We start from the raw sequence: 27,425 nt of genomic DNA on the forward strand, positions 1-27,425 counted from the left end.
TGGTTTCAAAAACCTCTCAGCAACAACACGTCTTTCATTAAAAAATTAAATTTAAAGGTTATTAGGCAACTCCACAGAAGAGGCAGGACATTCTGCTGAAGTCCATCCTGAAAATGTGTGTCAACACTGACTGGATCTGTCTCACGGAATAGTGTTTATTCAGCTCTTCTTTCACTTCCAGATGAGTTCATCCAGCACCAAGAGGAAGGGTGGGTTTGGTCACAGCCAATGAGCAGAAAGATTAATTTCTGGGGAAATCTGAACTCTCAGTTCTCAAAACTAAGAGGAATCTGCAATCTTACATTTCTGTGGGCTTTATTAAGCTTTTTTTTTTAGATGTGGATTCAAACCCAATTTGTCTGTTTTGCCATGACTCAGAAGTCAAACTGTGAAGAAAACATTTTCCCTATTCAATTAAGGGAATGGGAGCAATGCTTTGGTGTTAGACAGTTCTGCAGATCTTGGGGAAAAAAAAAACAACTCTCATGACCTCTGCTGTCTTTAAATGAAATAAAATAATGAAAATGTGGAGCTACCTTATCACCCCACATGAACTGCTGTTTAAACACTGATATAAACACTTATTCAAACTAGCAAAGGACTGGGAGTTTGACTAAAACCAGTCATGTTTCATTCAACAAAAAAGTGAAATGTGGGCTTCCTTAGGAACAAAACAGAGAGCAAATTGTATATGTGGAATATAAACAGCCTGCAGTGAGAGGAAACTAAGATTACCTGAGTAAATTAAACAGGTAATTAAAAAATGCACCAGAAGTCTTCTGTGGGCAAAATTATAAATCTTTCTCTTTCATAGCAGGAGAAACTTCACTACAAGAAATCATTCCAAGAAGAGGCAGCACTCCTTCTACTTCCTTTTTCTAAAAATGTGCATTCAAACCCCTGACTTTATGCAATTAATGTGTGGACTTTTCCAATACTGCTCCATGTGCATTAGATAATGGGACAAATCTTACAACGCTTATTTTATCACAATTACAACTTTCTAAATATTGGGATGTTCACTTCTGCAAATACTCTGAGAACCACAGACAAAAAGAACCAGGTAACAGTGCAATTACTGATTACAGCAACTCCCATTATGTTAAAAATATTCTCTCCCTTTCCTTTCCAGACACAAGTTTTTTGATTTTATCAAAATAACTAATTTCAGTATCTGCTTTGCATGTGTAATTCTGTTTAGCAAGAAATGTTTCCCTCCTGCTGTACAAACCTGAAAACATATATGCACTGAAATGTCATTATTTTGTTTTATTAACTTCAGATTATTAATAGTTTTATCCAAAAGCATTATTGTCCAAAAGCAACGTCTCAGATCCACAATTAATAATATAATTCATAATAGTAAGAATTATATTAGTAAAAATAAATGTAATATATAATATACTACATATTGTATATTATATATTATTAGTGTTATTATATAACTGGTCTGCCTGGGAATTATTTCTAATCCTGCTGCTGTGCCAAATACTGTTTTTCACCTCTTGCTGGATGGCACAGCTATTCAGAATCCCACTACTGGTCAAAACAGCCACACAAAACTGCACTTTTCCAAGAACCTGCAGAACATTTAGCACTTTGCAACGGCTGCTCCTGCAAATGTAAGGATTACATAATGAAAATTTCCCCTGGGTGCTGTGCATTCAATGTGTTATTGTAAAAGCAGAGAAAGCGGATGATACTTGAGGAAAAAATAAATTAGGGTCCTTCTCACAGCGGTGAACTCAACTGCAAGGCATGAAAACACAAATATTCAAGCTAAGGCAAGTGAAAACTTTCAGAGCTCAGAGAACTCTTGATGGAATACAACACTAAGCTGAGAGAGGTACTTGACTGAGTGGTTCAGTGCATCATTCACAACAAAACTACAGCAGGACCTAATTTTTAGTTTGATCTTTATCAAACGCAGGCAGTTTGCACTGAACTGACAACAAGGATTAACACAAGTCTGAAAGGTTTGATGTGTAATTTCCAATACCAGATTTTTTATTAAAAAAAATAAAAAATCACATTCACTTGTGCCATGGTGAATCCTTTAACAGGAAGCATGTTTTTGTGGTCAACACCAGGCATAACACAGAATTCCATGTGACTTTCTCTTAAAACAGCCAACATAATCTTGGAAAACCAACTTACCTGCTTTCTCCTTTACCTCTATGAGGTACTTCCCTATTTTACAGAGGAGGTCACAGCTACATTTGCTCATACATGTAGAATACCAAGACAGTTGGAAATAATTTTCTCAACATTACGTATTTTATTTTTTCCTGTAATCTTAAAGCTACATCTTCTTTTTATCCTGTACATGAAAAAAAACAAAACAACTGTGTTAGCTCAGAAGCAGCTGTTGAGTGTTTTTGGACCTGTTATTCCTCTGTGTATTCCCAATTTAGCTGACAGGCCATAGTCTGGCTACTTTGCAGAATCAGCTGGCTGGAGTATCCAAAGCTTTGACAGAATTCTGCACAATGAGATGATAAATCAAACCAATTGGCCCTTTTTTCTTTTAGGAACTTGAAATCCATTCACCATTAGTTGTATAACTTTTTTCCTGAATTATGTAACTATAGATGGATCAAAGCCATAAAGTCAAAGGCAAATGACTCCAAGATTCAGGATTTCAAATTATGATTCTTGATAGGTTACAAACCAAAATGTTGAAGTTAAAATCCACATCAGAAAATTAATCAAGTTTGAAGTTATTTTACTCTTGCTTTTAAGTCTGCTAACTTTTCAAGGGATACAAAATGTTCTCATTTACTACTTGTTCCTGTGTCTGCTAACAGTAGGAAATTAACAAAAGCTTTTTAAAAAAAAATTTGCTCAGTCAAAATTATTAAAGGTAATTGTTAACTAAACACACAAAGTTCTGTGGTGAAGAGTGAACACTATTCAGTAATACCTTACTTTCACCTGCAAAGTTTACTATTATGAAAAAACGGGGTACTTTTACAAATATCCTCAAGAACTGTTACAAAAATTCTCATTTTCACAGGTTTATACTTACAGAAATCCTTCAGAAATATCCCACTTGAAAAACACCCTCTGAAAAACCTCCCCTATGCTGCACGGAGGGGTAAAACATCAAAAGCAACTTGTAAACTTTAATTGATAGAGAATCACAACTGTGCTAAATGTCTCTGCTGCAAGATTTGCATGTTTCTGTTTGTGCTCTTCTAAAGCTGGCCAAAATTTGCAGCACGAGTTATTCCATATTCCTGATTTCTCAACTACCCTCTATTACCTCCAGCATTCAGGACTCACCAGGTATTCCTGTTTCTCTGGCACTCTCCTGATTGCTTCACATCCTTCCAGACTCTTCTTTCCTTTGTCCTCTTCTGCCACTCCTTACTATCTTGCCTAAACTGAGCAGGAGTCTAAAAAAGGTAACTGGTATTATTATTTCTAAAAGCCTTTTGTTGAAGGAGAACACTCTGGAAAGTGTATGAGCAGTTATTGAGGCTGTTTTGTTCCTAATTTTGGACCAAGACGTTCCACCAAGCTGTAATTGCTGCTCCATCAGACCCCACACGCCCCATCCCTTCACAGACATTTAGGGCCAATCTTGAGAGGCAGCTGGGTGAAAGCTATCAGGCTAATTCCAACAGAAATGTGTGGGGAATTTTATATCCATGGTTTTTCTGACAGAGCCATGCTGTTCTGAGCAGTGCTGTGATGAAAAACTGAGGCCAGGAACAGAGCAGTAACTTCTCCACAAAAGCAGCAACAAGTGCAGAACTTTTTCCAGTATTTTAGAGAAAATCAGTTTAAGGACCTCACAGATCTTAATGTAATGCAAACTCAAAGAGCATGGCTGGTTTTTTATGTGAAACACAGTTTAAAAAATGGCAGTAAAATAGTAATACATTTAGTAGTTTTTATGATTTCTTCTGACACGCACACTGGAGCAAACTCAGGAGGAATGGCTTCTGCAGCTGCACTTACAAGTCACCCCCTGCCATGATGTGGCAGTTGAGAGTCGCAACAAAAGTTACATGTCCAAAGTGTCTTTGCTTTTCTACACTGATCAGTGTATAAATTTAACTGTTGAGCTTTCTCTCTTACTATTGCCCACAACACAACCCTGAAGGTGGTAAAAAGCTGAACTGTCTCCATAACACGGTTCAGAATTTATCCATGTAACTCAGACCCTGAGCAAGGCCTCCAGAAAAATGCAGGAAGCAATTTCCAACTTTTTAGCCTCCCAGATCACAGTCCAGACATTTTTCCTTCCCTTGGCCTCTCAGGGAAGAAGCTGAGCTTGTGGCGTTCATGTGAGGATGTTGCTTTTCAATACACAAGCAACTAATGCTCCCCAAAGGGAAAGAACTAATAGGTAGTTGCAAAGCTACACCATTTTAATTCTTTTGGGAGCTGTCAAAAATAAATCACAAGACTTCAATAAGGCAGATAAAAACCATTTCACTTCACTACATCATCTTCCTCTACTCCTCCCACCTCTTAAAAAAGTGAAGGCCAGGGACAGGAAAGGGAGAAAGAAAAGAGTTGTTCCTCTTCAGTTTTAATTTTAGGCCATGCCAGGGCACCTAAACCTACTGATGACTTCATGTCCTCCTCCTTTGCATCACAGATGCTGCAAGCAGGGGGTAAAACAGCAGCAATCAATTTATTACATACTGCAAATTGAAATTTCAGTAAATGCAAAGATGCCTTTGCTGCACAATGACAGAGAAAACTCTGTATCACCTTTTAGGTTTAACAGGGAAAGAAGCAGTCTCAGTGAGGGGCATCAAGACTGAGAGCTGGATCATGTTTGCTTGTTTAGTATGTGACAATTCTGCAAAATGACCATGCAAATACAACTTCAATAAAGATATTCATCATCTGTAAAAAAAACCAAGCCTTTACAATAGATGCAGTTCTCTAGGGAAAACATTTATTCAACTGCTTTACAGAGTAAGCCAATTAAGGCCAAATATATTACTTGGAAATAGACAGGCTTTCACTGGGTACAAATATGAGCTGGCTTAACAGTATATTGTATACAAAATGTTCTTTGAAAGCATCTAAGAAAGGTAAAGGCTGAGCAATACAAGCTGAAAAACTGCTTCTTTAAGGCAAACAAAAAGTATTTGTTTCTTTGTTTCTTAAAAAAGTATTATTACCAAAATATTTTCTTCACAATTACTTCCATATTTCTAAGCAAAGATTTAAGATTGTGTGAGCATAGATGGAAGGTATTTATAGCCACAAAAAATCAGACACCACTGAAAACTTATATGAGAAACAGTGAACTCATGACATCATGAAAGCTTTCAGACTTAAAAGTGTTTAGAAAACCCAGAATAGCAAAGCAAGTGATACACACACGACCGTTTTCCATAATCAAATTACTGACAACTCTAAATACATAGAAAAAATTACATAATTACATATAACAGATGACGTCTGGAAGCACTGGAGTAAATCATGTTATTGAAACTGCTGAGATGATTTCATGTGGGGAGTGCAGTACCTGATCTAAAACCCACTGAAGCAAGTTGAAATTTTGTCTGTGGTTCTTCAGCTGGCCACAAATTCAATTACTGTTACATAAAAAGCAGAAAGATGCAGCATAGAAAATAATAAATCAGAATTATTTAGCAACAACTTCAACTAACAGGGCATGGATTTGTGCTCTTCTTCAGCAGCTCACTCTTAGGTGCTGTAGAGACTACTTTGCATCACTCCTGAGAACTACATACAGACACCAACCCAAGGAGGTGATAAGTATCCCCTAAAAACATGCCCCAAAAACCACATGTAATAGAGAAGGTAGTCTCTCTGGACTGAAATCCATATATAACATACATGTTATGCTGTCAACATGTTTATATTACTAATATAATAGAAATAGCTAAACAAATATCCCCTTTAGAAAGAATACTAACTAACTGTCTCAGCAAATGGCTGGTAAGGTGTCACACCACAGCACATTCCAGTTAAAAAAACTGCAATGCTGCCTGTAGCAGTCATAAATACACGTTTGCTTTATGAATCATACTGGAAATCACACATTAGCTAAAAACTGCAATTGCTCACTTCCACTTCCTGGAAATCACCTTCACTTCTCAAGAAGCAGAGACGGCTTAGAGTTAAAATCACAAATCCGTGCTGAGGGTGGGAACACAGGGCTCTCACTTCAATCCCGGAATCAAGCCCAGCATTCCTGGCGCAAGGGTGGCCCCGCTGTCACACGGTCCTGGGGGGCAGCTGCTGTTTGTACATCCCTGCCAGGGCCTTGGCCGCGCTGTAGATCATCTGCCGGCGGGACATGCCCGTGAACACCGCGTGCCAGTCCGTCCTGCTCGCGTTCAGCACGCTCTTCTCCAGCACCTCGCCCACCGTCACCAGCAGCCCTGACCACCTCAGGCTGTAGTCCTGAGGGGTGAGACTCTTGGCCTGCGTGTAAAAGTTTGGGAAGGGATTACTGAAACTGGAATTAACAGATTTGCGTCTGTCGTCAGATGTAACCAACTTTTGCAAGGAATCATTCTTGTATCAACAGACCTGGCAAATTAAAGGGTGTGAGAATCAAATTTCAGCTATTCAGAAACTGATGCTACTGAAAAAAGCCCCAAAGTTACTCTTTGCTCTCCCAAAGCATCTGAGGATCAAACCCCAAACAGTTCTGGTTATAAATTCTTCATGGAAACATTTATTTTTAAAGAATTTGCAGGCCAGAGTTAACTAAAGAATGACTCATATCTGCTGTCAGGCAACATGCAGTGACTGGAGTAATTCCCAGTCTGTGCCCAAAGGAAAATAAACCACCTCCAGAAAAACTTCTTTTGGTGGTATTTCAGAACTGCACACTACTGCAGTTCATCCCATTATTTCCACTCAAACAAACCAAGGTATTTCCAATATTTAAATATTCTGATTTCAGAATTGTACATCCTTGTCATGTGTCAAAATAACACATTTGAAATCAGTCTTTTAGGTGGCACTCTGTGTTCATCGGGGACTTAAGTCCAGGTATTGATCTGGAAAATGGGAATGTTTTGTTTTTAGGAAAGAGTTTTCAGAGAGTACAGCACGCTGCCTGCTTGGTTAGTATTTCTTCTTCTTAAATAGGAGAGTAAAACTTGTGCTCCACAGTGACAAATATTGCAGAATGAGACTCTTGACTAAGAAAAGCTTTACTATAAAGCTTTTCTTTGTCTAAAGATTAATTCATAAAACACGCTGCAAAAATATTTTGTGTCCTCATTTCATAAACGAAAATATTTGTGTAATAACTTCCAGTAAGAACTAAAAGCATAACTAAAATTAAAACTTCAGTCTTATGTCTCAGCTGTTAATTGGTAAGAAAACTGAAAAAGGAATATGTTCTCACCTGCTGAACATATTGCAAAGGCACTGGTGTTGCTTGGGTGAATGCTTCCAGGTGAATTCCATGAATTGGATCCTCAATAATCAGACATCCAATGTCAAACCACCTGCAGTGATGTGCAAATTGTTTTATTTCTGAGTAACACTCTGGTGAAAACCAACATGCTGAAAGTTGAATTATGAACATTTTACAATCTCTATTACAGCTGTAGTAATAATTTAATAATGAAACTCATCAAACTGTTGTGGTATTTTGCAAGTGAAATTTGCATGTGTCACTTTTCATCTAATCTATCATAATAGTGCATGTTTATGCATGTAAAATGCATAATATACACAGAAATACAAATTACATGAAACTCACAAATCAAAGGAAAAAAAAGAGCTGGAGGGGTGGGTGTGTGGGCAGACATAATCCCTTGGCCACAGGTATTCTGCTACAGTTTTCATTCAATTTTTCAAGGAACATTTCTCATTAAAATAACCTTCCCTAACAAATTTAAAGAAAATTGTCTATTTATCATTCATGTTCTACATTCAGAAGATTTTTTGGAAAGTCTAATGCTATAGCAATAATTTAAATGATTTATTCAAGGAAACATTTCTGTCTGTCTGGGCCACATAAGCCTCATGGTAAGAGTTTAGTGGAGCCAGACAGGAAGAAGCAGTTCCATCATCTTTGAAGCAGGGAATAGAACACTGGAATGCTTTGACTGTTAACTATTAAAGACTGCTGAGAAAGCCTCATGGTTAACTATAACTTGCTTCCAATTAGTAACAAAATTATTAGTATTTTTTTGTCTTCTAATATTTGCATTTTTATCCATGTGATGGGCTTTACTTTTTTGATAGATACTCTTCTTTTGCTCTGTTTTTTCATTTAGTATTTGTCATGCAATATGAATGAGGAATTTTCTAAAGCAGATAAGACTAGGAAGAAGTTTCAATTTTTGTTTAGCATTTATTTCCATCTAGTCTGATTTAGACATTTTACTGTCTTTTCAAGGAGGATTAACTATGACATACAATATTAGTATTGTGGGTGATTACTTGAAACTCCTCTCCTTTGGACGTGTACAAGCATGGTAAACAGTGGAAGAAAACTATTTAAGTTTGTATTAAGAAAAACACAGCATTGCCCCTAATGTTTTGGAATTTCATTAGGAAGGTGCTTCAAGAGCTGTCAAACAACATGTTACAAAATCAAGTTGCAATGCATTTTGAAACAGCATTTTTATGTCTGTGCAGTGCAAGTTAGATGCAGTAATACATTCTCAGTAAAAGGAAAACAGAAAATATATTATTTGATGAAATAATATTGTTCTAAATGCTGGAATATCTCCCAATAGCTCTTCTGATACAATTTCAGAGGGAGAAGGGAGGATGCACACAAGAATGCACAAACTATTAGCCAGATTCCAAATTTTACAGCTCCTTAATTTTTTTCAGCTCGCTTCACTGTGTTTTTACATTGTCAATCTACAAAAGCTGACAAGGATTTCTTTATATTAAGGTTTCAAGATGCCTGGACAAAAAGCTGAACATCATCACCAAAATCAAGCCTGCCAAAATACTTCAGACAAGTCTTCTTCTTCTTTCTCCTTCCTTCTCCTTCTCCCTTCTTCTCATTCTTGTTCTCCCTCTCCCTCTCCCTCTCAAACTGCCACCAGCTCCTTACAGGCTTTCAGTCAACAAGGAATAGTCCCCACCCTGCTGGAATAAATTCAAGGCTCTCACTTGTCAGGAAGCAGCTCCTCAATGAAGTTTTCCACTGACACAGCAGGCTGCTTCTCGTGGATGACTCCGGTCCGGCGCAGGCTGTCTATCCTCTCCTGGGCTCCCTGGGTGGAACACAAGCTGTTAGACAAAACTCTGAGGCACAGCTTAGTGCCCTGCTTGCAGATCAATCCCAAAACCACACTTTTCAAAATGACTCAATAGGAAAAAACCCAACAGCCCCAACTAGTGAAAGGCCAGGAATCCCAAACAGTAACAAAACCTATGATAAAGCTAATTCAATTTTTTAAGGTTTTTTTACATTCCAAGAAAAATACCCAGGGTAGCATGCAAAGAATTCCTAACCTGTGATAGGTTTAACTCTCAGTTAAAGCATCATCACATTTCTACAAAATAAAACTTACTGGGTTTAGAGTCTTTAAGAGCTTTGGACCAACTTTGTAAGAGCAAGGGAAAGAATCCATTTGTTGTGTTACATTTCAAACTAACACAAAGGAATTATTCCCCTGAAAACTGTTATCACTCTGAAGTTGTAACAGAAATACACAATACAGTGCAGGAGATAAACAAATAAAGGAACACATTATTCTGCTTTATCTCAATATAAAATTGCATGAGGTAATACACAGCTCTGAGGACAGGCTTTACTCTGCTAACACTGCCTCAACAGTTAGGGGTAAAGGCTTCCCTTTTCATTAATTTTTGCTTACATTTAGTAAATAGAGTATGAAACAGCTGTTTTCAGGATTTTCACTTATTGGCCAGAACTGGTGAAACAACCTTTGCTAACCCTTCCTCTGGGGTGGCACAGCAGTTTGCAAGGCTGCACAGGGAATTCTTATTTTTCAAAGAGAACACAGATCTGTTCAGGAAGATCAAATGTTGATCAACCTGTCTTTGATCTACAGAATCAGTGGGGAGGAAAACCACTCTTGGAGACTTTTAATTTCTAGCATTTCCAATGTGATGTGCTGGTAACAGACTATTCAAAAAATGCCTAATATGCTTTGAAACCACAGTAATAGCACAATGTATGCAAGATGTGATGGCAATCAATGACAGTACAAGAAAATTGACATAAGTGGTATCATACACTGACATAGGTACTCTGCACTTGCTGCAAATGTGTTTGCAAGAAACCTTGAAAATATTTCAAAGAGAGAGCTTTGGATCTAATGATCCAAACTGAGGGAAAAAAGAGAAAAAACCCCTAAACTCCTTAACCCCCAAAATAACAAAACTAACCAACCAACCACCAAAAAACCCCAACCCTGAACAATATAAACCAAAAAATAAATAAACAAAACAACAAAAAACCCAAACAAAAACAGCAATAACAAAAAAAACCCCACAACACCAAAAAAATCCCCCAAGAAAATGTTTACTTATCCCAGAAACTGAACTTAATTTTACAGAAAATCAGATCCTCTAGGTGAATTTCTCTTTGCTACTACTATATATCCTCTTACCTTCAAGCCTGCAGCATAGCCCACAGGCTGTGGTGCAATGTTGGATTGTGCAGCCTCTCCAGTCACAACAGCCATCCCAAAGACTTCTTGAAAAGCATCCCGAATTGCTGCAACTTTCACCTCTTTATTGGAAGTGACCACTATGTCCAGCTCTCCCCCAGTTCCTGCAAAATAATTTTGTAAACTAATCTGTAAAAAAAACATCCACACATGGAATATTCCTCCTTCCCACTGCTGGATAGTTCACACATATTTCTACACCTTCTTCAGCTGCTTTGTTTTCTTTCTCATGCACTGGACAGTAATTCTTCCATGAAGCAGAAGTCATTTAAGTTAGGAATTGAAATTCAGATGAATAACTAAGGGATACAAGGGTGAAAGACAGGCAGCAGGAACTGACCTATTTTCAGGTTCAGCACCCAAAAAAAAATCATACCAGTCATTCAAGATGACAATTCACAGAGCTTTAGGAAAATAACTCAAACATCCATTTCAAACAATGTTTTGGTGTTCTGTGAAGCATCAAGGAATATTGCAAACTCTTAAGAATGGGATCAAGAACACTGATGCAGGTCATAAAATCCAGTGAACAGCTGCCAAATTACACAAGATTTAAAAGAAAGGCTCCCATTACTTTTTAGCTTTCCTTGGAATGTGAACTTCACTGTCATTTTATTGCTTTGTTTAGATATTAAATACCTATGGAACCAAAAAGCTTGTTCACACTTCTAAACATTTTCCATAGGGTTGTATCTCCATAAAGAAGCATGAGCTTTCACTGAACTTTTTCAGAATGAAACCAAACAATTCATTAATTAAATCTAAAACTACTATATCAGACTCAATCACACCTCACATCTGTCACAGCTGATCACTTTTACTGTGAAGAATCACATAACATAACCCATCCCTGCTGTGAGAAGCCTTCTCAAGAGCAGCTGAATCTTTCCTCAAAAGTGGAATATGACATCAGAGAAAGCTGCCTAAGTAAACTGCATCAACAACAGGAGCTTACAGAGTTTGCAGTATTTATCCTGATGTAAGAAAAGTTCCCCCACTAATAAGGGTAAACCCAAAGCTTAAATTTTAATGAAAAAAAAATTAACTTTTTGGCTTATATTAATCAGCAGACCTCAGTTACAGGAATAACCTTATTTTTATGAATAATCACCAGATAGGCTACAACAGTAGTAAAACCTATTTTGGGGGTTTAGGGTAATTTTTTATAATTTCATTTACCAGTTGCTTTGCTGAATGGAATTAGGTGTACAGATCACTGAACTTGGAGCAATTGTTTTAAATGCTGTGCAACTACTGGACTAAAAATAATTTAGAGTATCTTTTTTCATTGATTCCTTCTTGATATAAATCAATTTAACATAATTAAACAAGTGCTTAAAATTGACTGCAGGCTTTTACTGAAGTTAGCCTTGCCTGACTGCTCAGGAACAGATAAATACTGTTCAACAGCTTTTAATGAAGATAAAAATGAATCCGTAACGTATCTAGTAAATTACTGCCTAACAGTTTTAAGAATGACAACTGTGCCTCATGTCTGCTTGCAAAATACAGAATATGCTCTTTTGTATTATGGATCATCAAATATCAAAAGCATCTATTTTTTCATCAGAGATACTACGGAACTTAAACAAAGATGGGGTTAAAAAAAACCAATTTGTGACAAAATGTGGTAAAATGGAAACCTAAAATATAAGAACTAGATAAACTGGTAAATTCAGGGCAGAACTCTTACATCAAGTTAAGCTCTGACACCTGAATGTGAAAGTTCATTGTACCTTGTGCATTATAAACTGAAGTCACGGTTCCGTATTTAATTTAAGATTCCCTGCTGTCTTTTGTTGTAAAAGTACTGTTTTATTCTTATGAGATGACCACTTCCTGTCTAGATAGAAATTGTCTGTTCCAGGACTGCAGCTCAGATAACATTTTCACCATGTGCCAATGAAAACAGTTCAGCTCCTTTCAAGAAACAGATTACAGAAATACTATTTGCTCAGAAGAGGAAAAAAAAAATCTATTTTAACCACCTCATCCAGAAGCTTTGTCATTACAAGTTTTGGCAAGAGGAACATGAAATTCCTTTGGCATTGTAGTAATGGAGGGAGAGCAGACAGAAGTGGGGCTATTGTTGAGGACACAGGTTTTGTACAATATATTTCTACAAGGAAGTACAGGCTAAGTTTACAAACCTCTGCCCCATTTTCACAACCTGAAACTACAAAACCAATGCAGTACATAAATGACCAAGATGTATACAGATGCTCCCCCTTTTAATAGGACTTACAGAGTTTAGAGGTAACCATTGACTTAGTTTACTCAACCTAAATCCTACAAACCAAGCATTGTATTAGTGTTACTTCCTCCTCCAGATAAAGATGTTCTGTCAATAAACACTGGGTCAAACTATCCAGGATACCAACAGATCCTGTTTCTGAAAAGGGACAGTGATGACTGCAATAGAAACCTTAAACACACTTTGTCAAATTGTGCATAAGTCAACATTTACTGTAGCTTTGCCCTGCACCCTGCTACTCTTCTCAAATACCTTTAGAAGCCCCTGCTGGCTGGCCTCACTGGTTTTATTTCCACTCCCTCCTCACTAGACAGTTGCTGGGAAATTTTCCCTTAAATGCAAGACAATTAACTACTACTCAATAATTAGGTCATCTTCCCCTGTCCTCTGCAGTAGTTCAGAAATGCAGCAGTAGTTAGCTGGGTCACCTAATAGGTTCAGCTGAAAAAAAAAAATCTCAGGGAATCAAAATAATAAAAAAATAATTTTAATGGTTTCTTCTCAGTCTTGGCTGTTTCCTGACCAGCTTTTTTCATAGAAGAACAAGGTCAGTACTGGCACACCTAGGAGGGAGAGCTGCTTATCAGGCTTCTGGTTACAAAAAACCCATGCCAAAAAAACCAAAACCAAACCACCACCCTGGACAACTGGTGCCTTTTGCTTGCTTATTTTACTCTCAGGTCAGTGACACAGTGTCCTCCAGTAAAATAAAAAACGGTGAGTAACACAAAGCTTTTCTTTCTTGTGAATTTTCAAGCTGTAACTGAAATGCTTTTACACTTCAAGTGCAGAAGTAGTGGCTACTGCCAGGATTTGCAAGCAATGCTTGATGGTTTATCATAAACACTCACTGATATATGGAACCATGCCAGGATCCAGCGTTGTGATCATGGTCTCCACGGAATGCTTGGTTTTATCAAGAACAGACTTCACCATGGGATTCTCAGCTACACCCTAAATTTAAGCAAATACATTTCCATATTATTTTCTGTTTGTTTTTTTTTTTTTCCTTCTCAAGAAATTCAAAATGTTACAGTAAAAAAAAACCCAACAAAAAATTAAGCTGCTCTGTAACATCTGCTGTGCATTACTCAGCACAAACACTGCAGGATGCAACTATCAGTGCATGGCTTTTCTGTTACTACCTCAGGTTTGAATGTTACTTTCCTCTAATGCAGAAACTGCCAGGCAATGCTTCTCCAGCATCCTGGCTGCCTAACTAACATTAAGTCATTATACAGATGGTTCCTGAACACTCAGACTGCTTCTACCTGTGGAAGTTGCCCTTATATGTTCATCTGCCTAGCACAAAGAGGGTGAAATAATCCAAGTTTTTATCCCAATCCCAAACATTAAGTTATTGCAACAATTATGTGGAAATCAGTCTTGGAACTGCAATGGGACTGCTCAGGCATCTTTGAATGCCTGAAGAAACTGAAACAGTCCCATTTGATTACAGGCTATTAATTTGTCAATTTTAGATTGTCATAGTTTTCAGTATTATTGAGCTTGAAGGAAATCTGAAAGGAAGGTGTATGATTTCTTAACAACACCAGAGGAAAAAGGGTGTATCAAATTACTTCAACAACAGAAATAAAGGTAAGTGTAGCAACTACTGTGTGAGCTCCTCAACAGGAAATTCAGGATGCATTTCTGTAAAAATTCCTACCACATGTCCCAGAGTCTGGCTCACCTTTAGAAAGCACAGACTCTGATGTGGGCTTACATACCTCACAAACTTGATGGTGTCAGTATAATTAATGATTCCTCACTATTTCACATATGAAATTCTCAAGAAGTAGTTACTGAATGCACAGAGCACATGGAATGCTTGATACTTCAACCAAAGTCTTTATTACTGGAGTCAGTAACACAGATTATTAATGATTCAAAAATAGAAACAGGACCCTTCTGGATTCTAGTGACAGCACTAAAATGTGGATGAGATTGGCTTTTCAATTAATTTTGCAAATGAAAGCTCTGGTACTCTAAGAAGGGCTAAAGAATCATGTTACAAGTAAAATGTTCTCTTCTAGAACACTGCCACCTACTGCAAACATTAGGAGGAATGTAAGGACTGAAAGGAAATCATTGTTACATAAAGGAAGAAGGAAAATGTGTTATGATAATGAAAAGATATTTCTCCCTGAAAATGGCAGCATGGCCACTCTGCTCTCAGCAGTCTACTGATGGAGATTTAATCCTCCTCTTTAAGACTGTATCACTGGAGAAACAGAGGGTTCAGTCTGCCATGTCACACACAGCTTTTTCTGCCAGGTTTTCATGCTTAAAAGGGATCAAAACCCAAAATTCCTCAAGTGCACTGGGACAATAATCTTCTTTATTCTTCACACTGAGTGTGAGATGGGACAGAATGTGGTGCTGCTCTTGAAGACAGCTCAGTGTTGACGTACAGCCCTCAGATCTTTTTAGCCACAATCTTCACGATGCTACTTAAATGTAGCATCTCTTACAGCTCCAGAAAAGTTACAGGCTAATGAAATTCTACTATTTGATGTTGCTGCTTATTTCCTCTATCTGAATAGATGGCATCACAAGGAGTATCTGTTCTGCACTGTATATCCCATGCCTTCTAGCAGACTAATCTTCCAAAATACCTTAGAAGCTCCTTTGTGCTTGAAAAAATAGGTAGTTTGTCTGTCCATGAAAACAGACAAAATACAACTTGATTGTTACAGAACAAGCATGACTTGCATCCCACAGGAACCAAACTCTGTTAATTAGGAAATTATAAACTGGATATGCAAAGCATTCAGGTAAGGTAAAGCAGACTTATCTTTTTCTGCATACAGACTTTGTGAAGTAAAAAAAATATCTTTCAGGTCTTTAAGGTTCTAGAATTTCATCTGGTTCAAGAACACATCCATATGGAACAGGCTCTATCACAAGTTCTTGTCACAGCAATCAAAACTAACCTAGAACACCTGCATTTGTACAGTCCCCTCTCTTCTACAGAGAGAAAAAATAAAAGCATGGTTTCAGCAAACACCACTATTAAAAACAGCCACCTTGCACATGAGGCTGGAAAAAAAATTACTTACAGTAGCAGCATGCACTTAAAAGAGTACAACAGGAAATTCATGAGGAATTACCAGTACAAACTGGTAATTCCTCATGAAGGTGACAGAGAAACCCCCTACCTTTATAAACCCCCAGAGTCCCCCAGCAGGGGCTCCACTCTGGGCAGTAGATACTCTGGGATCCTCATGCTCCTCAGGAAAAGTGATTGCAGAACCAGTCCCAGGAGACAGAGATGAAGAGAAAGTTGCCTGTTGAGTAATGGGATCTGCCAAAACACCTGTAAGAGAGAAATATAAAATACAAAGGTTTAATTTGTTATATTGAAGCAACATGTAATTGTTTAACAGGAAAATAGCAGGAAGAATAAAACAATTCCAGGCAAATTCACCTCACTTCTTGGAGGCATGAGAACAATTCTGTTTGTTAAAGGCTAGCAGATCTAATGAATGCAATCATATCTGCTAAGAAAATTGAGACTACTTGCACATTATGTAAAAAGTTAAACAATTATTCTTTTTCTTATCACACTAATTTAAAAGCTGTTCTCATTGTTGTATTCAAATTTTCACAATAAACTCTCAATAAAGAGAGGGACAAGAGTTAGTCTCTGAAAAAAGGCATAGGAATGTTGTCATACAATAGGAAGTAAATTTTCTAACACCAAGTGCTGGAACTCAATACTAGTAGAAAAAGGAGGAAGCTTTATATATTTTGAAGGAAAATAAAAGAAACTAAAACAGTAGAAAAATGAAGTCAGACCCTTTGCCCCATTACTCAAGCTTACTTTAACAGATTTTCCAATACTAGCCTTAATTGAAAGTTATTTTTATTTTATGCTGCACAACTGATAGCACTTTTTAGACACCTTCCTAATACAAACTACTTAAAAGAGATATCACCAGTAATAATAAAAGCTTGGCCCAGCTGCAGCTGAGGAGCGAAGTTTCCATTCCACAAGCTGAAAATGACATCAGTTCAGCAACCACAGCAACTGCCTGCATGGAGGGTATGTATTATTATGTATTTTTAGCTATCACAATGCAATTTCGTGGCTGGAAACAAGAAAATAGAAGCTGGTGTCATGTGACAGACAGCTTGTTAAGAGACAGATTTTCAAAACAAAACCCTGAAAATTATGAGTTTACAGCCTGTGATTGTCATTCTGGGGAAACATAATGGTTGAAGGTGGCTCTGTGAGCTGAAGAAAAGCTGAGCTTTGGTGTGCAAGGTAAAATAAAGAACAAAAATAAAAGTTCTCAAACAAAAGAACCTGAATGCCACCAGAACCTAAAGTGGATTCTGTTCTGGACCATGAGTGTATTTTAAAGGTTATTTCTTCTGAGTAGAGCTACATTAATGGAGAGTATTATCTCTTCTTCTAAGTACAGCTAATTAATTAAGTATACCCAAAAGAATGACAAGCCACCAAGGAGATCCTCAGCACAGCAAATGAACAGAGAGTTACCTGTGACTGGAGGTGCAGAAAATGAAGGCATCAGTGGGCTCTGAGGTGCTCGGCCAGCGTGACCTCTGGTGATGTCATAGGTGGAAGACATGGAAAACCCTGAAATGGGGGGACCAGTGGGAGGGGCAGGAAGGCCAGGGCCAGCAGCAGAGCTCAGAGGAGGAGCAGAGAACTGGGAGACGGGGGTGCTGAAAGCTGCAGGGGCAGCAGGAGGTGGGACAGGGCTTTGGGGTGGTGCAATTGTGGAAATGGTGGCAGAAGGCACAAGTGGAAGAGAGGCCGAGGTCATCATGGGAGGAGGAACTGGGGACACTCCAGCTGGCAAAGGTGGTGAGTAGGCAGGAGAAGATGGCATGCTTGGTGTGGCAAGGGGGCTGGAAAAAGCTACAAAAATAAGGTGGGGGAAAAAAAAGAGAGAAAAAAGAATTTTAGAAGCCTTAATCTCAGAGATTCAGTTATATAATTGTTCACACATTTCACAAATAATTTTTTAACCAGTCAGGCGTTTTTTTTTTTTAATTCGAAGTGAATTTGAAACTTCTGCTTGAGTTTTCACACAGCACCAATGGCACTTAATCCTTGGTGTTCCTATCTTATAAGAACATCTCTTCCTGCATGACCCTACTGTCATTAGCTTAAAAAGACAAGTCAGCATTTGACAACTGAGTTTACAGCAGCTGAAACCTGCCTCAGGAATTTCCAGCTAGCTCTGTTCTTCCTGGGTGACTGCTGCATCAACTGAGGATGCAGGAAGTGCTCACCTTCAGGAATGAAACACACACTCCTAATATCTGGGAGGGTGGGAGTTGTTTTAGAGGTGTGGCACTGGAAAATGGACTGAAGCTAAGGCATCTCTCTGCTCTCTGGCACTCATCTCCCTGATCCCTCTGCTTTCCCAGTTTCAGCTGATCCTTGGATAAGCCAATTTTCCTGTCTAAAACAAAATTAAGCCAGGAAATTAAGTCAGAAAAACAGAAATTGCCTTTTTTGATGGCAGTAACATGCTAAACCAGCTTAAGCATCCCACTGGCCTCAACCTAAACACCACAGTCAAAATGATCTGGAAATCACACTAATGCCATGGTCTCAAAACTTGGTTACACACACCCAGCAGTAAAAACAAAATTTAGCAACCACTCCCCCTTGTAAAATCTACTTATATATTGTTTACATGCACCACTGTATCAGTATGTCATGTATATTACAAAACATTCACAACAAAAATATTAAAATTATGAGATAAAAGACAAATGAAAAAAAATTCCTAAGAGTACAGAACAACTTCTGTTTACTCTGGGAATGGTTTTGATAATATACTATCAATATAATAATATAGTCAATTCATAATGGCTAACATACATATAATACAATCATTGATAGCAACTTTTTAGGGTGAGCAGTGCAACTGAAGAAACCTCAGTAATTTTTACATCTTGGTTTAGCAGCTCATGGTGCAGGAATTTAAAGATCTGGTTCTACATTCAGACAATTCTGATGCCTGGGTTTAAGGCTGAAGAAAACACCTCACAGAGATCCACATGGAGGAATTGCCTCGTTGGCTGGGCTTGCTGTACCATACTATTAGTTTCCCACTTCCACCCATAAACCATGCATTTCCTTGGAATTTAGCTGGCAAATTTTCATCTTCCCTGATGTCCATCAACTGCCCTTGCAAGATGAACGTGCTGCATTTTTGTATTTTTAATAAGTGTGCTCAAATTCCACAGAAACAGTTTGGAAGATGTTCACACAGGTCAGGAAATTCTCTTTGCAGGTTGATGCCTACAGATCCGACAGTTTTTATGCAACACTTCCACTGGTTTTGGCTGCAGGGATGAATAATGATGGAAGTTATTTCCAGATATCAGTTTTGGAAATGGTTTTTCAAAAATGTGACTTTCTTACAAAAGCACTTCCTGTATCACTCCTTGTTGAAATGTCACGTTTACCTGGATGGGACAAATTATGAGTGCATATTTTTTTTGAAAACATCAACTAGGTAGCTCACCGCTGACAGCCTCTTGTCACCACAGAAAACATCAGCAAATCTGAGACTTTTTGTTAAAAAAAGTTCATGTTCATGTTAATTTCAAAAACTCTTTTAACAGACCTTGCCACTGGTTGCCAGCAAACCTCTGTGCCACATTAAAAAAAAAAAAAATTATATCTTTCATGGTCACTCCCTATGTAAGTAGAAAATACTGCCAAAAACATGGTATTTAAAGACCATTTATAGAATTAACTTTATTGATGACATCCTGTAGCACTTCATGCACTCCTGGCTCTGGTTTCTTTGCTTGTCTATGAATGAGGCAGTGAGTACATTTCATATGTGGTAACATCTCTGCAAGCCTACTCCAGAATCCATTTTCATCCTAGCTAAAACAACTGCTCCATCATAGGTTACATTTCCACAGTTTTAATTTTAAAAAATTGCCTTTATTATATAACTGATGTAATGTTGTGGGTTGAGATCTTCTCAGTATATTCCTCCTTTAGCATATGACAAGAGAGACTGCACAAGTCTGACTCAACAATACCACACTGCCAAAAAATTCAGTATCTGGTATTCAAATATGTTCAGAATCATGAAAAAGTCTGAAAAATTGCTCTGATTACCCTCCACAAGTGAGACCTTACAGTACCCAAAGGGGCTACAAGAGAGCTGAAAGGACTTTGTAAAAAGAGGTGGAGTGACAGGGCAGGGGGATGGTTTTAAACTGGATGAGGGCAGATTTAAGTTATTAGGAAGAATTGTTCCCTGGCAGGGTGGGCAGGCCCTGGCACAGGGTGCCCAGAGCAGCTGGGGCTGCTCCTGGATCCCTGGAAGTGTCCAAGGCCAGGCTGGGCAGGCCTTGGAGCAGTCTGGGACAGTAGAAGGGGGGGAACAAAATGGTTTTCAAGTCCTTTTCCACCCAAACCATTCTGGGATTCTATCAGTATTAAAACACAATTGATTATTCAGGTTTACCACTATCCCCTAAAAGGACTGTAAATCTGTTTGAACTCCCTTCTATGCTACTCATTTAACTGTGGCCTGCAGTGGAAGGTATTGTTTCCCTGGCCTTGCATCCTTAAAAAAATACAAGTGCATCCACATCACTTCCTACAACAGTTTCAAGAATAAAAAAAAAAAACTGCTAAAAATATTCTGTGTGATATCAGATGCATTACAGATAAGGCGCCCACTTCCATGATTAAGAAACAATTTAAATCTTTCTAATTAGCCTGGAGAAGAGAACTGCAATTATGCTGATTGCAACTGGTTGTGTAGTGCTTCAAAAGATAGAATAAAGGTTTCTGTACCTAAAGTGACAGGTGTAGCAGCAGCAGCAGCCTCCCCTGCTGTGCTTGGAGGGGGTGTGCCAGGCGGAGTCGTCTCTATACCACTCTCTTCCATCATCTTCCTTCAGCTACAAAAAGCTGTGAGGGAAAAAAAAAATATAAATATAAATATATATATATATATAAAGTGCTCTTCCATCATCTTTCCTTTCAGCTACAAAAAGCTGTGATGGGGAAAAAAAAAGTAAGTGCATCTTGAGAAACAAGGTAAAAGATTTTAAATTTGAATGCAAAGGCGACAACACTATTTACATATTTAATTACCTGTAATTACATACAGGTAATTCAAATACCAACTCTAGGAAAAAAAAGAAAACCACTGAATTATCTCAAGTACAAAATTACCCAGTTTGTCCCCCTCCTCCTGTATATTCCCTTTAGTTTTAGCATTGTGATAATACCTCAAACTCCCAAACTCCTTCTAAAAACCTTGGAAAACCTTCTGGAAGCTACTGCTTCCAAAATATACTGGTGGTACTTGGAAGAGTAATAACAGAGAAGTAATTGCACATCACAAAATCCACACCCCACTGCAAGAAAAACTTAACTACACTGTACAGTTCTGCTGCATTGTTGAGCTGTAATAATGCAATTCAGGACCTGTTACTTCCAGCATGGTTAAAATTACACTGACACCAAGTTTTCCAGTATAGCCAGTTCCTGTAAAATCCTTACACCACACTTCTCTGGTGATGTTAACAGAAGTGGCAGTAATTGAAGGCTTTCGTTTTTATTCTGAAGGCCAGAAGAATCTTTTGACATATTTGAATAAACATTTAAGATGTACTACTTCTAAAAAAATTAACCTATATGCTTATTTAACAGTATAAATGTAAAAGGTCTTAGAAAGTGGAAAAATTAAGATTTTCATGAACACCAGGAGATTTTCCATGCTTCAGTGCAGCAGCAGCTTACTAGAAGTCCTGCTTCTTCAGAAGTCTGGTAAACTACCTGTACCACTCCCTGAGGCTGCAGTCCTTAAGGAACTTCTACTAAATTAAGTCTTGTATAAAGTAATTATATATATAAAAAATAGGCTCAAAACATTTTCCACCGTATCCATTACATAAGTGACTGCCAGCTTATTTCATTTCAGAATTCACAGAGGAAAAGGTTTAGATAATATGCTGAATAAAAATACTCATATATATATATATATATAAATAAAAGAGCTACACTTACAAAAACACTTTTAAACAGAGCTTTCCTCTGTTTAACAAATAAAAAACAAAAGTAAAAACTCTCCATTCTCTCATCACTGTTTCAAAGGTATATACAACTCTTAGTTTAATGTGAAGGAAAAATTACTATTATTACCAAACTGAAAAATCCAGACAGCAGGACATCACTGTCAGTCTTGACGAGCACTCAAAACAAATAAAAGCATCAAAATCACACAGTAGAAGCCACAGACCCTCAGACAAATAAGTCTGATCTGCATTAAGTGATGCAGGATTAAATGCTTCAGCCCAGCCATGGAAAGCAAGTCAACGTGGCTTATGTGCAGCACTCCTCAAGAAATTCTTATGACAGATGGATTTTGGGTTCTGAGCATCTCTAATTTACTTAAAGGCTTCTCTTCAGATGGGATGAAAGGGTCAGTAACTGCCTGGTGGGGAACAGACTGTCCTGGCAAAGTACATCTCATCATCCCATAACAAAGAAATGCAAACTCTTCCATTAAACTTCACTAAGGGCAGGAATTGGCAATTTGAGATATTTGTCTTTTAATCAGTCTACAGGAGTTTACATTCCTCTACACAGAGATATTTCTTAAGTTATTCTTCCAGTTATACTCTGCAAGGCATGAAAGAATTTTCCATGGTGCAATTAAAGTAATTGCTGACCAAAACCTAGAAACATTTTTGAGGCTCTTCCAATCTGCTGCTTGATTTCACCCAATGCCATGATTAAAAGCTGCTGAGAGGTGCTTGCTACTTAAAATAAATTCTGTGGCCATGCAGAATGACTGGTAAAGTTCCACAGAGCAGCTTTCCAAAAAGTATGTGCAAGGATTTTTCAAATTTTCAGAAACCTATTACAGTGGTAGTGCTGGGGGGGTGGGAGAAAGGGCAACCCCCCAAAAAAGCCACCTGACACCTGGAAAGTCAGGAATTAGTAAAAATATAAATAACTCTGTAGCTGGTTTTTACTATTAACTTCGCAATAAAAAGATTCAGAACAGGAGCAGGAATTCAAAATGTGAAAAAAAAAAAACATGTCACTTGCTGAAATATGATAAAAATCTCACATGGAACTGACTTCAGTGATGTCTTGACTACCTGCATAAACAACAGCTTTCTGTACACTGATTTTTCAACATGATCCAGTTGTGGTTTGCAGGTGCTGCATTATGAAAAAAGTAAATAATTTAAATTAAAAAAATAAGGGCAAAGACCAGGCACGGGAATAGCCAAAAGGAAAGCAGAAAGCACAATGGGTAACTTAAAGATAATAGCTCACAGTGTTGAAATAACCCAGCACCACAGATTATTGAAATGATCCTACAGAATATTTATGAACATAACTGGCATACCCAAACCCAGTGGCGTGTGAGGAATACATGGAAGGAGAAAACCATGGAAAAAAGGACCCAAGAAACCCATTAGCAGTGTTCAGCCCTCAACAAAAATCCCAGAAGGGGTTCCCAACTTCCCTCAAGGGAAATACATGGTAAAAGTGTCCCAGTAGGATCAGCCCACAATTCCTTAATGACTGCTGGGTGCAGAACTGGTGACTTGAGAAAAAAACATGTAAATTATAATAACTCTTCATAATCCAAGCCACAAACACACAATTTGCAACAGGGAGCACCTGGAAACTCAGCCTAACTTCTTAAGGAAGTGACTTTTGTGCCTTCTTGCAAACTGGAACGCTTTGGTTTACTAAACTGAGGGGGAAAAGGAGAAACCCAGAGACAGGGAAAGTGAAGCACATGGAATTTAGGTGAAAACAGCATCTGTACTGCCATCTAGTGATTCGTGACCAGAAACTGCAAATTCCATAATGCCACGTCTTCCTAGAAGGAAATCCTGGTTCGCTTTTACATGGAAATTAAAAAGTAGATACGGTGATGAGAAATGGAGGAAAAAATGTATTTCCAGTGATCACTCATCCCTAAAACAAACCCTTTAGAAGTAGAAGCGCGAATTTTGTTTGATCAATTATTTTTTTTAAAAAACCCTTTTCAGTGCAATGAAGCCACTACAGGGATGACGCTAAACCCTCATATTACACAAAGGAAATACAGTACACCCACAAAGTCTGTCTCCAGAACTGGTTCTCACCAGATGAACTTAAGACATTAACCAAAAACCAAATCTCAGCCATTAACCTAACTCCCAAACTAGAGAATTAGGCTGTGCATACTGAATGCTAAAACTCTGAAATTTTTAACAGGCCTTGTGCTAAAAGCAGGAAGTAAATAATTTGATTTAGAGAGTAGAATGGCAAATTATTCATCTTTTCACTTTAGTTTAATGGAAGACAATTACATCTGTGCTAATATTTTGCAATAATCTAAACAACTTAACCACATTTCAAAAGCAAACTTCAGGTTATTACTCTAAAATACAGACATTCACAACTAATGCTACGATTGCCTACAAATGGAGATTAGCAAATTTGATGTGGATAAAAACACATTATCCAGAATCAGCTATACTTCAGAGGCTGTAATCAGGTGTATTTTCAGTCATCTTTAATTGATCCCTTCTTCTGTCTCAATAGGTGCTCCTGCTAATAAAAAAGCAAAAACCCCAAACAAACAAAAAACAAACACCCCCCCCCAAAAAACCCACAAAAAGAAACCACAATGTATTTAAGCGCTCTAAGAGAGAAAACTGCTCTCTAGATAGAGCCTAAAATGAAACATAACCACGAAGCAAGAACACCAAATTGAAATGCCACTAAACATTTTGACTTTAATCACAGTAGGCATAACTTTTAATTAAGTTTTCACTGCAGACACTGCTCGTGGCTAAGCACACGCTGACAACTCTCCAGAATAAGAATATAAGAATAACAACACCAAGAAAATGGCAACACTCTTCAAAAACCAGAACTGGACCCTGAGTACATTTAAAACTTTCCTCTGAAAAGCTCCTCGTGGTTTTGTTGGTATTTTTTTCTTTTTTCCCCCCATCACTTTAGAAAGGGAGAGCACTAAGGAGATAATTTTTCTGTGTCCAAAGAAAGTGCACAGAGAGGCCATCAGTTTAATCACCTCGTGTGAACGACTTGCTCCAAAGTCCAAAGTCTTAAAGAGAGGTAATTAGGAGACAGGATAAACAACACAAACAGAAAACAAACAAACAAACCCAAAAACAAACAAACAAGCAAAAAACCAAACAAAAAAAACCCACCAAAAAAACCCAGAAAAACCCACAAAAAAAAAGAAACCAGAACAAAAACAAAAAACAAAACAAAACAAAAAAACCCAAAACCAAAAAAAAAACCACACTCTCCTGTACCAGATTTTTGAGATCCCTTGACTTCTCCTGTACCCGATTTTTGAGATCCCTTGACTCGAGACTGAGGTGGCAGATAACTCTTCATGATTAAGGCCCTACAGGAGGAAACTGAAGCTAAGTCAACTTTCCTCCCAATTCACAATGAAGCTGATTGCAGCAGGTAAACACTCCTGTGCACTTATTATTTTGGGGCTCTGTTTAAGTTGTGCTTCCTCCAAGTTAACATGGGGCACTCCAAAGGTGAGATGCAAGCTGGAAAACCCACAAATGAAATAACTGTGCAATGTGCAAGTTTACATGTTTTGGGGTATACCTTAATGCAGAATATGATGTGCTGAACTATCAGCAGACAGTGAAAAACATTCAAACTGAAAGAGAGCAGGTTTAGGTCAGATATTAGGAAGAAATTCTAATAAAAACCAACTGTGAAAATCCTAATAGAAATCCACTGTGAGGGAGGGGAGGCCCTGCCACAGGGTGCCCAGAGAAGCTGTGGATCCCTGGAAGTGTCCAAGGCCAGGTTGGACAGGGCTTGGGGTAACCTGGAATAGTGGAAAGTGTCCCTGCCCATGGCATGGGGTGGAATAAAATGATCTTTAAGGCCCTTTCCAACCCAAACCATTCCGTGACTCTGCATTCATCACATAACTCACGTTAACCACAACACCTGCGTGACTTTCTCACCTTAAAAGAAACCCAAAAAGCAACACCAAAGAAGCCTTTTCACCAGTGTGCATGAGAACTAACACGGTCCAGGAGAGCTGCAAACACCAGGAACGACACCAAGGGCTGCTGGCCTTCCCTTGTCACTTGTGCAGAGAGTCCAGACACCTAAACCCGGCTGGCTCCATTTTTCCAAAGGCTGCCTGCCCTTTCCAGAATCATCAGAATTCCACTTATTTAATTTCACACACTTTCACACCACGGCAAACCCTCAGGATTTGCAGCAGAGACCCCCCCCCACCGTGCCTCCTCCCTTTGCTACCAAATATTTCCGTGTCACAAAACCCGCTCGAACTGAGCTGGAAAACCATAGAACACCATGAAATAACAGCCCCAAAGAAGCAGCCAGGCCCAGCCCATTCCAACAACCCGCACCCGTCGTTTTTCCAGGGTATGGATATTTCCAGGGTATGGGATGTGGTGCCAACAGCTCCAGCACCTTCAGAGCTATTCTCCCAAAAGAAGCGATGTGGGGGTTTTTTTTCGTACGACAATAAAACCAAGTCAGTCATACAAATTATGCCTATGGAAACACCACAATAAAGCCATAAGCAACATTTCCATGCGGCATTAACAGATTCCCGAGGGTGAAGGACGAACCCCCAGGCATTTTTTTACCAGGACCAGCACTGCCATTTCTCGCTGCAGGGCTGGAATTCGCTGCCCCGAGGCTCCCAACAACCCGGCACCCAGACTCTCCACGCAGCAGGAAACCCGGCCTGAGGCAGCGGCGGGATAAATCCCACCGGGATAAATCCCACCGGGATAAATCCCGCGCACCGCCGCGCCCCGACCCTCACCTCACAGCGAGCCTCGGAGCCCGGCGCTGGCAGCCCTGGGGGCGAAGGAGCCGCGGCAGCCCTGCCAAGGACGAGCCGGGTGGGAACACGAGGAGCGAGCCCCGCACCGCCCGCAGCCGCTCCGGGCCCCGGCACCGCCCGGCCCAGCCCTCCGCCCGCTCCTCCCCGCCGCCGGGAACGACGGGCCGCAACGCGGCGCTGCCTCCCGCCGACAAAAGCGCCCTCACCGTGGCCGATCCCCCCGTCCCGTGCTGTCTCTTCCCGGCCTTTCCCGTCCCAGGGATACACGAAAGGAGGCCACGGCCGGCGCCGCCTCCGGACTTCAACTCCCAGCATCCTCCGCGCCGCCGCCGCCGCCGCGCCATGCCACGTCTCTCACGGCCGGGTCCAACGGCCCCTCGCGGGGGGGTCGCACCCCCGTATTGCGCCCTCAACTTGGTTCGCTCCGCACGCATATAAGGCCGGCGGCGCGGGCGGGATTTCGGCAGCGCCACGTTGGCGGTGTGAGCGGGAAGCGGGGACATTGTGGGTCTGAATTACGTAGTGCTTTTAAACCTCAGCCTTAAAATGACAGCCTTAAGACGTTATCGGGCAGTGTGTGTAGATCTTCTGTTTGTGGGGATTTGAAGTACGTTTCAGTTGAAGTGATTTTTGTTCGCAAAGTGAATTACGTTGGGAAAGGCGTCTGAGGTGCTGGAGTCC

General features: G+C 39.2%; 1 protein-coding gene across 2 annotated transcripts; it reads right to left on the bottom strand.

The window, feature by feature from the left end:
* Positions 1-4,896: 4,896 nt before the first annotated feature.
* On the bottom strand, positions 4,897-27,080 carry PRRC1 (proline rich coiled-coil 1). Of its 2 annotated transcripts, none has more exons than XM_039708480.1 (9): positions 26,951-27,080; positions 20,690-20,806; positions 17,384-17,767; positions 16,038-16,195; positions 13,728-13,830; positions 10,563-10,726; positions 9,094-9,197; positions 7,361-7,463; positions 4,897-6,423 (listed from the first exon to the last, which is right to left on the bottom strand). In XM_039708480.1, the coding sequence occupies exons 2-9, from the start codon at positions 20,784-20,786 to the stop codon at positions 6,214-6,216; spliced, it is 1,323 nt and encodes a 440-aa protein (XP_039564414.1). In that variant the 5' UTR covers positions 20,787-20,806; positions 26,951-27,080; the 3' UTR covers positions 4,897-6,213. The 2 variants fall into 2 exon arrangements, with proteins under 2 accessions (XP_039564414.1, XP_039564415.1); XM_039708481.1 differs by lacking the exon at positions 26,951-27,080 and adding an exon at positions 26,724-26,931.
* Positions 27,081-27,425: the final 345 nt, after the last annotated feature.

Source organism: Passer montanus, unplaced genomic scaffold, assembly GCF_014805655.1.
Source record: "Passer montanus isolate IOZ18808 unplaced genomic scaffold, ASM1480565v1 scaffold203, whole genome shotgun sequence".
Taxonomy (NCBI): domain Eukaryota; kingdom Metazoa; phylum Chordata; class Aves; order Passeriformes; family Passeridae; genus Passer; species Passer montanus.